Source organism: Ictalurus punctatus, chromosome 6, assembly GCF_001660625.3.
Source record: "Ictalurus punctatus breed USDA103 chromosome 6, Coco_2.0, whole genome shotgun sequence".
Taxonomy (NCBI): domain Eukaryota; kingdom Metazoa; phylum Chordata; class Actinopteri; order Siluriformes; family Ictaluridae; genus Ictalurus; species Ictalurus punctatus.
This window is the reverse complement of record NC_030421.2, coordinates 26,776,014-26,788,846: the sequence shown is the minus strand read 5'-3', so window position 1 is coordinate 26,788,846 and position 12,833 is coordinate 26,776,014. Positions and strand designations below refer to the sequence as shown.

At 40.2% G+C, this 12,833-nt stretch overlaps 1 protein-coding gene across 2 annotated transcripts in view; it reads left to right on the top strand.

The window, feature by feature from the left end:
* The first annotated feature begins 5,355 nt into the window (after positions 1-5,355).
* LOC108266118 (inactive dipeptidyl peptidase 10) overlaps positions 5,356-12,833 on the top strand; it is a 106,317-nt gene continuing 98,839 nt past the window's right edge. The window contains exons 1-2 of one of the 2 annotated variants that reach the window (XM_017469134.3): positions 5,356-5,641; positions 5,790-6,138. In XM_017469134.3, coding sequence (XP_017324623.1) covers positions 6,082-6,138 — 57 coding nt within the window. In that variant the 5' untranslated portion in view covers positions 5,356-5,641; positions 5,790-6,081. Of the gene's footprint in view, positions 6,139-12,833 lie in introns of both variants that reach the window. The other variant, XM_053681065.1, reaches the window with a different exon arrangement.

The window sequence follows — 12,833 nt, the reverse complement described above, 5'->3', positions numbered from 1 at the left end:
AAAATGTACTGCACTGATTCAGAGCCAGCATCAGAACTAATTTAATGAGCAGGCATTAGGCTTCTCACGGAAGGGGGGGGGGGGGGGGGGGGGGGGCATTTTAACAAATTAATCAGTAAAGTAAAATTGTATTAAGTAATAAGCTTTCTGGACTACCAGTACACAAACACACCAGTGAATCCAATACACTCCAAATATCCACTTAATCAATCTGACAATTTTCACACACACACACACACACACACACACACACACACTGATTGTATCTTTGCATGTTTTGGGGCAATATATCTTACATGGCTATTTTCATGTACAGAATGAATTCTTTGCCATCCAATACATATTGCATATACCTTATATAATGCATATAACTTTCAAGGCAAAACCAAATTATATTGCTAATTATATATGGGGCAGTGTGTAATACCTGAGCACCAACATGTACATGTGTACACACATGCTAAGATTTTCCAACAAGATCGCACAGCTGACAGTCTAACTACAGTCATTCACCAGAAGCTTCTTGCCAAACCAGCACAGGTTCTAAATGACAAGAACCCCTAGTGGTTATATGGGTTACATAGTTACATATGTATGTATTGTTTTCTTCCATGCCTCCTAGCTGTCAAGGGCATGTGGATAACATCTTCCAATAATGTTCTGAGAAATAAGACTCACCCTAGGACAGGTGTGAAAGGTGCTCAGAGATGACTGCTTTGCTAACACCACGGGTAGGGCCGCTATTAATGTTATAAAAGCATGAGGTCCCCCCACTCTCTCTCTGTCTATCACACACACACACACACACACACACACACACACACACACACACACACACACACACACACACACACACCTGCAATTAGCCTATGTGACCCTAGAGAGATTGCCGTCCATTGTGCTTTGCCACCTTTATGGTAGATGGGGATTTGCCACTGTTTAGAGAAAGGTTAAACAGAACAATATCCACTTAAGGATATTATAATCCCTGCACAGGAATTAGCAGAATTAGCAGTATAGGAGGAAATGCATATAACTGAGAGAAGTAAAAACAGAAGCAAAATAATGCAAATAGTAAGGTCACTTATTGGCCAGGGCATCCTGCCCCAAGCTCTGCCAGGAATAACCACAATGTGTTGACTTGCCTCTAGTGGAATGGTCCACCTGCTCCTAGCTAAACTTTTCTCAGTTCTGGGCTAATACTTCTGGTATACATATACATATGCACCATGTGGCCTGCCTGAATCCCCCATGAAAGCTATCAATAAAATCATTGCACTGTGGTATGACACACCCTGCTGTCACAGGTGCCATGTTAAAGAGTGAAACCCCCAGCCCTACTAAGGCACAGCAATCTTCAGGTTGGCTATGATAGTTTGCTTTGAGCCTGCCATGAGACTTGGCATACACCTCTCTCCATAAGCTGCTGAGACTAGATGAAAGTGGCAGCTCTGTGGTAGGTCATTATCAGCCTGAAAGAACCTCCTGGGGGTAGTTGTAGACATAGTATCCATGCACTCATCTGATAAGGAGCAAGAAGGATGCCTGGTCACTGAGCTATAAGGAAGGCTCTGTTGAGAAATGCTGACCTTTGAATTACCCGATCTCAACTCCTGGATCATCGATCTGCTGAGCCATATCTACAGCCAAGTTGTTTATTCCTTTAGAGAGTAACTGAGACTGGGCTGCTTGTGTGCTTGTTGGTCATTGTCAGGTTTAGGTGTTTATGACCAGCAAGCTCTTTAGACTGACGAGCTTGAGCCAGATTCAGCTTTGTGCCAGGATCTAAATCTTCCGGTATGTTAGCATCACTGCACAGTGAGTGCAGGGGAACACTGAATCAGACACAACTTCTATAAGATGTTCAATGTCAAGGCAGTGAGCACAGAACTGGTGCCCAACCTCACTTTCCCGGAGAGTCAAACAATAACTGCTTCAGCAAAAAATCCTGTAGCATCTGTGCCTAGAGGTGGAGGGACGTCTCCTACAGAACATCTCTAGGAGGGGTGAAATAGAACTTGAATCATGAAATCAAATTCGTTACTCATTTTGTGCTATTTAAAATGCTTATCCTACACAGGGTCACGGGAGCCTGGAGCCTATCCAGGGCATGAGGTGGGGGACACCCTGGATGGGGTTTAATGTAAACATTTATGATTAATTAAAATTGTGAATCCATATTTAGGTCACAAAATTCACAGTCACAATTTATAGCATCATAGTACATTCAGTCATGGTTCCTCCACCACTATCAATATTTTTTTAAATCTTAATATATTATCATGGTCAATGCAGCCCCGGTTCTGACTCTGAAATAATGACAGCATAAAGGTTTTGGTGCATTGTTGTGGAGCACTGATGGTTCTTCCAATGATCTGGTGAGTGTAATTTATGTACACAACCTATAATATGGTTTTGTTTTATAAGAGATGCTCAATACATTTATCTATATAAATTACAATACATCTATATAAATGTGCAAAGTGATAGTAATTTGTATATTGTAATTTATTTATTTATTTATTTGTTTGTTTGTATTCACTTCTCTTCAGTAACCACTTTATCCTGGTTAGGTAAGAATACACCCTGGATGGGATGCCAGTCCATTGCAGAGCACCATGTACACACACTTATTCACACATAAGGGAAAACCAGAGAATCTGAGTACAGAGTCAAACCAGATACCTTGGATACTGTGAAATATACAGTCCTGTCCAAACATATTGGAACAGCAAGGCCAATTGTTTTGTTTTCATTAGACACTGTAAACATTTGGGTTTGAGATCAAAAGATGAATATGAGACCGTAGTTCCAATTTTCAGCATTCATTTCCTGATCTTTAGATTTAGATGTTTTAATCAACTTATTTAGAACAATTTAGAACATGGCACCTTTTGTTTCCATCAACCCATTTTTCAATGAGTTATGCCTTTGAACACCCCATTTGTTGTTAAAAAAAGAATGAAAAAAAACACTCATAAAGACCAGAGCGCTGTCTATTGGGAGAAAAGCAAGCCATTTTGAAGCTGAGAATAGAGGGAAAATCGATCAGAGCCACACATACATTGGACATAGCCAGTACAACAATTCGGAATGTCCTGGAAAAAAAAAAGAAACCACTGGTGTACTAAAACCAGACATGGAACAGGTCGGCCAAGGAAAACAACAGGAAGAAATCTTGTGAGAGCGGTGAAGAAAAACCCAAAAACAGCAGTCAGTAACATCAGCAACAAGAACCACAGGGCAGGGATGATGGTATCGCAATCCACCTTTCAAAGAAGACTTCAAGTGCAGAAATAAAGCGGTCATACTACAAGATGCAAACCACTCATCGGCAGTAAGACTCAAAAGTCCAGATTGGAATTCACAAAGAAATACAGAGGTGAGCCACAATAGTTCTGGAGCCAAGATTAACCTCTACCAAAGTGATGGAAAGACCAAAGTGTGGAGAAAAAATGGATCTGCTTATGATCAAGAACATACAAGCTCATTGTTCAAGCATGTTGGTGGTAGTGTCATGGCTTGGGCTTGCAAAGCTGCTTCTGGAACAGGCAAACTAACCCTTATTAATGATGTAACTCATGATAACAGGAGAATGAATTTAGAAATCTACAGAAACATTCAATCTTTTCAGGAGGAACTTCATTGTGCAGCAAGACAATGACCCAAAACACAATTAAGGACTTCATCAGGGAAAAAGTGGAAGGTTTTAGACTGGCCATGTCAATCACCAGAACCTAATTGAGCATTTATTTCACCTCCTGAAGAGGAGACTGAAGGGAGAAACCCCCCAGAACAAACAACACTGAAAGAAGCTGTGGTACAAGCCTGGAAAAGCATAACATAAGAAGAATGCAACAGTTTGGTGATGTCAATGGGTTGTCTAATTCTGTTATTGCAAGCAAGGGATATGCAGCCAAATATTACATGTTATTTACTTCAATTTATTTAAGTTAGACTCTTTGTTCCCATACTTTGCTAATGTAAACATTGGGTGGTCTGTCACAAAAGGTGTCTTGTTCTAAGTTAATTATCACATCTAGATGTAAATATCAGGAAATGACAGCTGAAATAATGATCTATTGTCTCACAGTAATTTTTTTGTTCTCAAACCCAAATGGCTTAGCAAAAAGAAAGAAATTGGCCTTGCGGTTCCAATACTTTTTGAGGGCACTATATTTACAATATATGTCAACATGCTATAAAGTCCAATATCCTGGAGGGTCTCTGGCTGGTTTCAGAGTTAATGTGTTACAGTGGCTGATTCTTCAGATTTAGTGTGTATGCTCTGGAGTGTTATGAGTTAGTGTGTTTCTCTGGCTGAATGTTCAGAGTTGTGTGTCTCTCCAGTTGTGCTCAGAGTTGTGCGTCTCTCTGGCTGAGTGTTCAGAGTTAGTGTGTCTCTCTGGCTGTGTATCTTTCTGAATGATTGTTCAAAGTTGTGTGTCTCTCCAGCCGTGTTCAGCGTTAATGTGTCTCTCTGGCTGAATGTTCAGAGTTAGTGTGTGTCTACGGCTGAATGTTCAGAGTTAGTGTGTCTCTCCGGCTGAATGTTCAGAGTTAGTGTGTCTCTCCTGCTGAATGTTCAGAGTTAGTGTGTCTCTCCGGCTGAATGTTCAGAGTTGTATGTCTCTCTGGCTGAATGTTCAGAGTTAGTGTGTCTCTCTCCGACTGAGTGTTCAGAGTTAGTGTGTCTCTCTGGCTGACTGTTCAGAGTTGTGTGTCTCTCCGGCTGAATGTTCAGAGTTAGTGTGTCTCTCCGACTGAGTGTTCAGAGTTAGTGTGTCTCTCCGGCTGAATGTTCAGAGTTAGTGTGTCTCTCTGGCTGACTGTTCAGAGTTGTGTGTCTCTCCGGCTGAATGTTCAGAGTTAGTGTGTCTCTCCTGCTGAATGTTCAGAGTTAGTGTGTCTCTCCGACTGAGTGTTCAGAGTTAGTGTGTCTCTCTGGCTGAATGTTCAGAGTTAGTGTGTCTCTCCGACTGAGTGTTCAGAGTTAGTGTGTCTCTCTGGCTGACTGTTCAGAGTTGTGTGTCTCTCCGGCTGAATGTTCAGAGTTGTGTGTCTCTCTGACTGACTCTTCAGAGTTAGTGTGTCTCTCTGGCTGAATGTTCAGAGTTGTTTGTCTCTCTGGCTGAATGTTCAGAGTTGTGTGTCTCTCCGGCTGAATGTTCAGAGTTGTGTGTCTCTCCTGCTGAATGTTCAGAGTTGTGTGTCTCTCCGGCTGACGCCCACTATATAGAGCCTTCGACGCCAGCCTTCTGTACATTGCTAACATCTCTCAAATCCCTTTGGTCCCCATTAGCTATTCGGCATAGCAACACTTCAGAACTGTGGCGTGTTTCATCTCAAATAGCAAGTACAGAGCTGTCGCTGGTGTTTTAACTCTCCTCTGTTGTATTAACGCCTGTAGTGTTCATTTGGTTCACTTCAGTAAACAGTGTGGGTGTTCTTCTTCAGGACTAGTGATTTTGCAGTGTGACGACATAGAAGCCGAGCGTGTGCATCTGTGTTTACAGAATCTGCATAAACAGACTTCAACTTGATGGGGTTCAGGACTGGTCATTACTAAGAGAAAAGCTGGATTATCTCGAAGCTTTAATTAATCTCAGAAGGACTCAGGTGCTAGTAGTGAGAGTGACAGGTGATTAACACTCATTTAAATGTACACCCTTTAGGCAATCTTTTGCAAATCAGCAATGTTTGATTTGAATTGTTACTATATTGTTAATGCAGGCTTAAATGATTTTTATGCTTATATAAATGTTGTGTTGCTGGGCTGTGCCCTACAGGTGCGCTTATATATACACATCACTGACGGGGACACAGTGGGGAGAGTGGAGCAGAGAGATCCAGCACATTACGCATCTGATTCCCCACGCACTACAGCCGGATCGCAAGAAAAAAAAAAGAAAAGAAAAGAAAAAAAAAAAAGAAAAAAAAAAAAAGGGGCCCGAGGAGAGGCTGCTGCTTGCTGCACATGCTTTATTTGCTGTTACTTGTGGACTGAGTGGATTTGTGAATTCCGACTCGCTGAAAGTCCGGCTCAGACTGCGTCTTTTGGATCGAGCTTTGATTGCAAACATGAACCAAACAGCCACCGTTTCCCAAGTGAAGTGCCAATCCTCCAAAACCATAAAGGTAACACTGTTTATTCCTCTTTCCATTTCTCTATAATTTGATTTCTCAATCGTGGCCGCGGTGTTCCGGTGATCTGAGATGAAGTTTGGCGACTCACCGCTCCAAAGTTGGCACATGATGAGGATGAGGATGAGGATGAGAGTGATGATGAATAGTTTTGCGCAGAGGATCTCCACCACCGCGCCTTTTGTGTGCTCCACACGCCTGAAAATGTAGCCGTTATTCTGTGCGTATTTGTGTACATCTGTGCTCACTTTCCTTTAAACCCGATTTAATATTTAGTATTCAGGGCGCACGATTATAAAAAAAATAAATCTATATATGCAGCTGTAATGGTTATCTTGCTATGCATGGGTGCTGCTCTGTTATATAAACATGGTAGCTGTATTAAAAAGTGAATGTTGAGCAAGTGTTTGGGAAGAGAAGCATATTTTGTCTCCAAATGCATGAAGGTGTTGTAATTCTATCCACGTCGAATGCAGCACTGAGGAGCAATGCGTAACCATAGTGTGTGTGTGTGTGTGTGTGTGTGTGAGTGTGTGTTAGGTGCGCTATTTCTTATCTAAAGGGTTAGTGAGGTGCATTAACACTGCGCAGAGCCTCTGCTGATAACAATGCGAGTTTGCAACTTCGCCCAATCCCTGTCAGTCCTCATTTCAACAGCTGACAATGAACTATCAGTCTTTCAGCAGCCACGCTGTATATCCTATTCTCCACCCTTCTCATATCAGTAGGCTACAGTAAGTGGTGGATTATGTAAAAATGGCAGTGTAGACAGAGGTGATGGTGTTCCACATGCTGCTGGGGTTTTCATCTGACAGTGAAAGATGAGAGAGCGTTATGAGCTCTGTACTGCATGTCAGTCAATACTCCGAGGGAGCAGCGGCGTGACTCTAAATCCTCATTGCAGCCTGTCATTAATTTGTGTTGAAATCCACAGCAACAACCAGGGCGAGCAGAAGCGAAGCAGATCCATCTGCACGGGTTGTTGAACGGTGAAGGTTGACTTTGACTCCTGTTAAGAGGCTGTGAGGATTTTAAGTGTGTGCAATTGAAGGAAACGATTAACATTGGACTTACAGTAGATTTCGTCTCATTCATCCTCTCTGTGCTCATTAACAATATGACTCAACCCGACGTTCACATGAGGTCTTGAGATGGATGCTTGACGGATGAGTTGATGTTCAGCCTGCCCGTTGTTCACAGAGCTGAGTGCCTTCTTCAGCTGATGAGCTTGTCTCCTGATTGCAGCGGGTACACCGCATGGTCAGCTTTATTAGTCCTGTTAGGTCTTGTACCTGCTGATCTGAGCGAGCCTGTTAGGTGTATGCAAATGTCAGCTGTGACAGGGGGTCAATCATTGAAGAGTTCAGTCCAATTACAGTGAGCAAAGGATCTATCATCAGATTGCGACTAAGCATCCTGTTTCATTCACACACACTCACACACACACACACACACACACACACATAACCTGGTAAACTATTTAAATGTTTTCTGCATCTGACACTTCATATGCTTAAAAAGAAATCAGGATACGTAGGATTTACACCCACTGGATAGGAGAAGCATGCACAAACACACTACATGGCACGAAACAAGTGTAGGATACACAGTGTGTATACTGAAATGATGGTAGGGTAAAGAAAGAAATAAGAAAATAAATCAACTGCAATTTAGGGCTGTAATCATTTCTGTATGGTCGTATTTGTGAAAAGACAATTAAAAATGAATGAACGAATTATTATGTCTGGCTCAGAAAATGTTTTGCTCATTCATTCATGTACACCTTTAATAAAAGCATAGAAAGTGATTCTAGCTCCACAAGCATCGATGTGACAACATTTTGTTGCCTAAGAACTGAGAAGTGTGAGAAAGTGTGAGATCGGTCTTCAGCTGCAGAGAAGATTGCAATATTACATTACGCCCATTGATCTGGTCTACGCTGCCATTGTTTGCACATTTATGAAGCTACCAAAGGCTCATCCATAAGAGTAATAATACAAAAAAGTAGGCTACTTGCACACAAAAAAAAAGATGTTGGGAGATCATTTTTGAATCAGCAAATGAGTTCCCATAGATGCTGTTACACCATTACTGTGTGATTCTCACTAAGGCCTTTTTCGCTCAATAACACATTTTTGTATGCATGGACAAAAAAAAAAATCCACTGGCAAAATTTATAAAGCATCAATTCATAACAAGATCTTTATCACATATTTTCACATATTTTTCCCCAGAAGAGTACATGGCTATTAGTGTTTGTGGTTTTTGGCTTCTATCCGACTTTCTCTTCACACCATTCCACAATTTGTTACAGCCTTCTGTTAATAATGTTTAGTCTTGGCTGGCTTAAAGTTACACTCTGTGATTTCAGAACTAGCAAGTGATCCTGTCTTTCAGCTTTGCCTGTAGATATTTTATTCTCTTTTTGTTCATTACAGATCAGTAAAGATTAGAACCAATAGTCAGTAATCCGTAGAAATGAAAATATACCATCCAATTCATTGTAATACTGTTCAGTTCAAAGACAAGGATAATGATTTATTTTATATTTAACTAGGCACCTGTTAGGCTCTCTGATGCCGTTTCTTTTTGGCTTATCTTAAAGACAAATTGTCAAGAATAAGAATATACATATACTGTATAATTGGTGCAAAACGAGTGTTAAATTACTTTAGGTATTTAATGATAACATAAACAACCTGTTTATTTCTGAATGCTTAAATAATGCTGAAATAATATACAGTGAGGGAAATAAATATTGAACGCGTCAACATTTTTTTTCAGTAAATAAATTTCCAATGAGGTTATTCACATGAAATTTTCAGGTTACATCAGTATTAACTCAAGAAATCCAGATATATAAAGAATTCACAACATTAAAGTCCATAAATAAAGTTATGTGTAATAAAGTGAAATGACACAGGAAAAAAGTATTGAACATGCTAAGAAAAAGAAGTTCTCCAAGGCAAGGAACCAGCTGAAATCCATAAATAATTATACTCCCTATCTGTGTCAATTAATATCAGCTGGGTTAGTAAATTGATGGTCTATAAAAAGGCTTTTCGTTACCAAGGTGTCACACAAGAAACATCTCATGATGGGTAAAAGCAGAGTTCTCCCAAGACCTTCGCAACCTTATTGTTGATAAACATATTGATGGAATCGGATGCAGATGTATTTCAAAATTTCAGAATCTTCCAGTAAGCACCTTTGGGGTTATTATCTGCATGTGGAAGCAACATCACTCCGTCATCAACCGGCCACGCACAGGAGCTCCTTGTGAGTTTTTTGACCAGGGAGTCAGATGGATAGTCAGAAGAGTAGACCAAGAGCCAAGGACCACTCGGAAAGAGCTCCAGAAACACTTGGGGGCAGCAGGTATAATCGTCACAGAGAAAGCAATAGGCAATGCACTCCACTGCTCACGCTCACCCCGCAAGACTCCGTTACTAAAGAAAAGGCATGTCGACGCTTGTTTAAGGTTTGCTACAACTCATTTGGACAAGCCTATGAAATACTGGGAGAGTGCAGTCTGGTCAAACTACACACCATGTTTGGAGAAGAAATGGCACAGCACATCACCCTAAAAACACAATAACAACAGTGAAGTTTGGAGGTGGAAGCATCATGATGTGGGGCTGTTTTTCATCGCACGGTACTGCAGACTTCATATAATTGAAGGAACGATGAATGGAGCCCTTTACTGGGAGATTCTTGAGAAGAATCTGCTGCCATCCACCAGGATGATGAAGATGAGACGTGGGTGGACTTTCCAGCAGGACAACGATCCAAAGCATACAGCAAAGGACACTCTCAATTGGTTTCAGAGAAAATAAATCAAGCTAGCCCTGACTTAAAAGCCAAAGACCCAGTGTAATAACCAAGGGGTCCCCAGACAGTAGAGCTCTTGCTTATTAGAGCAATATAAAAAAAATACGACCCTGTCCACCAGAGAATCATTTAACCAAATTTTGGACTAAAACATCCTTTTCATGGCAGTCCTTCAGCGAAAACTCTTTTTAGCCTAGCACGAGGTTTACAGTATGCTTGGAAAACACATACATAATGTTTGGTTACATGACAAAGCAGTAGTGCTGTATATTAGAGACATGCAGCATCTCTGAGTGGTGCATTCAATCTTTGTAGAGTAGGAGTGAAACCCCACAAATCAGAGATTAGTTTCAGTTGTGGTGAACTAAGCATGCTATTTAGGACTGTCTGTCAATTTGAGGAATCAGTTATAAGGAAGAAGCATTTGCTGAGAGCTTAGAGAAAAAATAATGTAAAACAAAACAAGGAAAGAGAGTTGAGTCTTCCATTCCCCCATCTGCTGTATGTTTTCTGAAACAGAATGCAAACGTAGATGTTTATCTCTGTGAATAGTGTTTTTACTTTTCTCCAGGATGAGATGTCAAATACAGACTTTTCTTTCTGTTTGTATATGTGCAGACTGTCACTTTTGTGCTTCTTGTCCAAGGTTTTGCTGTTATTAACAATCTATTGGGCTGCCAGTGAATGTAAAAAGAAGTGGTTTTGGGCATATATGTTTCACCAGCATCAGATAAAAGGTTAACATGGACGGCAATGCGACAAATTTGTACTCCAAACTGTCACCATTAATCATGCTACACTCCACTGAGATGTCTCCAACTGTACAATTTCCTTATGTTTATAGGAGACATGCAGTAATTTCCTGAGGGGAAAAGGATGCTATGATATGGATGGATTAAAAGTAGTTGAAGCACTAGAGCAGGTATTTTGGTTGCTCTGGGGAGCATCTCTGTACATTCCCTTTGCCAGGCAACAGATAAAAATCTGAGTGAGTGAGTGAGTGAGTGAGTAACAGAGGATTTAATGATAAGAAGAAAAAAAAAAGTAAAATAGACTGGGACCTGATTATTGCAATGAGCAATAATGACTATATTTACATGCACATCAATATTCCGATATTAATCGGAATTTGGAAATATCATAATTAGTACTGGGTCATGTAAACACCGCAATTTAGACAATATTCTGATTCCTCAAATTCTGATTCTCATCCCTGGAATATGCCTGTTTTAATCAGAAATTTGTTGGATGTAAACAAACAAACACCATATTCAGAAAATCCACTGAAATGAGATATATGCGCATGCTTATTCCGCAAGGAATTGTGGGAAGCAACGGCAGCATCTTGAATGTCCTGGGAAAAAGCAGCCGTAAAGGAAAAGTGCATGTGTAGATCGGCATCCTTACAACAGCCATGTATACAGGAATAGTCCGATGCCTGTACACATGTAAGCATAGTATTTGGAATATGGCAGCAACCTGAATATAGACCTTAAACGGAATTTCATGTGCATGTAAGACATAGTCTGTGACTATGTTTACATGGACAGCAGTTATAATTATTGACCTTACTCTGAGTAAGGCAATATTGTGATTAAGGTGTTTACATGAGTCGCTTTTAGAATATTCCTTTCATGTTCCCGTGTTACATGTTATAGAACAAAGATCGATTAAGGGCACTGTATTAACATACAGTTCGTCTTCGTTATGGTACCGTATACAGTTTTGGGTGTTTCATTTTTTATTTTACCAAAGCTTCAAGTGCAGTTAATTATTTGTCATGCTATACGTGCAAATAGATGACTGCTTGAAGGCTTGGGCTGCGTCCGAAACCGCGTACTGACCTACTGTATAGTAGCTGAAATGCACCTACTATATAGAAGGTAAGTACGCAGTTTCGGACGCAGTCATGCTCTCTTGTTTGCTGTCAAATGGTTGAGCGCTGTCGTGTGTGTACGTGTCCTGTTGCAAAAAGTGGCGAAAACTCCCACGCGATGTTAATAGTGTGATTAACGGTGTGTACAGGTCTGTAATACACGTCCATAATGCGACTAAAATAGGAATACTCCTCGTCTTAATTTGATTTATGTTTACTTCGAGTATGACTTTAATCGGATTAAAGTCATCAATAATTGCTGTTTACATGCTAGTTTTTTAATCAGAGTATTGTCTTAATCAGCTTAATATTGGATTGTTGTTGTCCATGTAAACATGCTGAATGTCTCTATAGCAGAAAGAGGATATCACACATAGCAGTATTTAGAGACATCCATCCAGTTTCTTGGAGCCCAAACCAAACTGGTGCAGAATGGGAGCAAGAAAGGGAGGTTAGGGAAATGGGATTGGAAAGTGTAAGAAAAGCCTAATAATTACTAAAAAAAAAAAAGCATGATTAAAAAGTTTTACAAAGTCACCACATATAAAATACATTAAGTAAGTAAGTAAGTACATTTTATTTATAAAGCACATTTAACACATCGAAGCTGACTAAAGTGATGAACAGAGTAAAGAAAAGTGAAATAGAAAACAGAATAAAATCAAATAAAGACAGACAACATTAAAAATTTGATTAAAAATGCCTGGGAGAAGAGATATGTTTTAAGCCTCTTCTTAAAAGTGGTAATTGAAGGTGCAAGGCGGATATCCAGTGGCAATTGATTTCATAAACATGGGGCAGCAACTGAAAAAGCTCTATCCCCCTTTGTTTTTAACCAGGATCGAGGGACATGCAAAAGAAACCTATCAGAAGATCTTAGAAATCTGTTAGATGAATGTGGTGTAAGAACATCTTTAATATAGGAAGGAGCTTGATCATTAAGAGTTTTAAAGACAAACAACAGAATCTTAAACCGAATCCT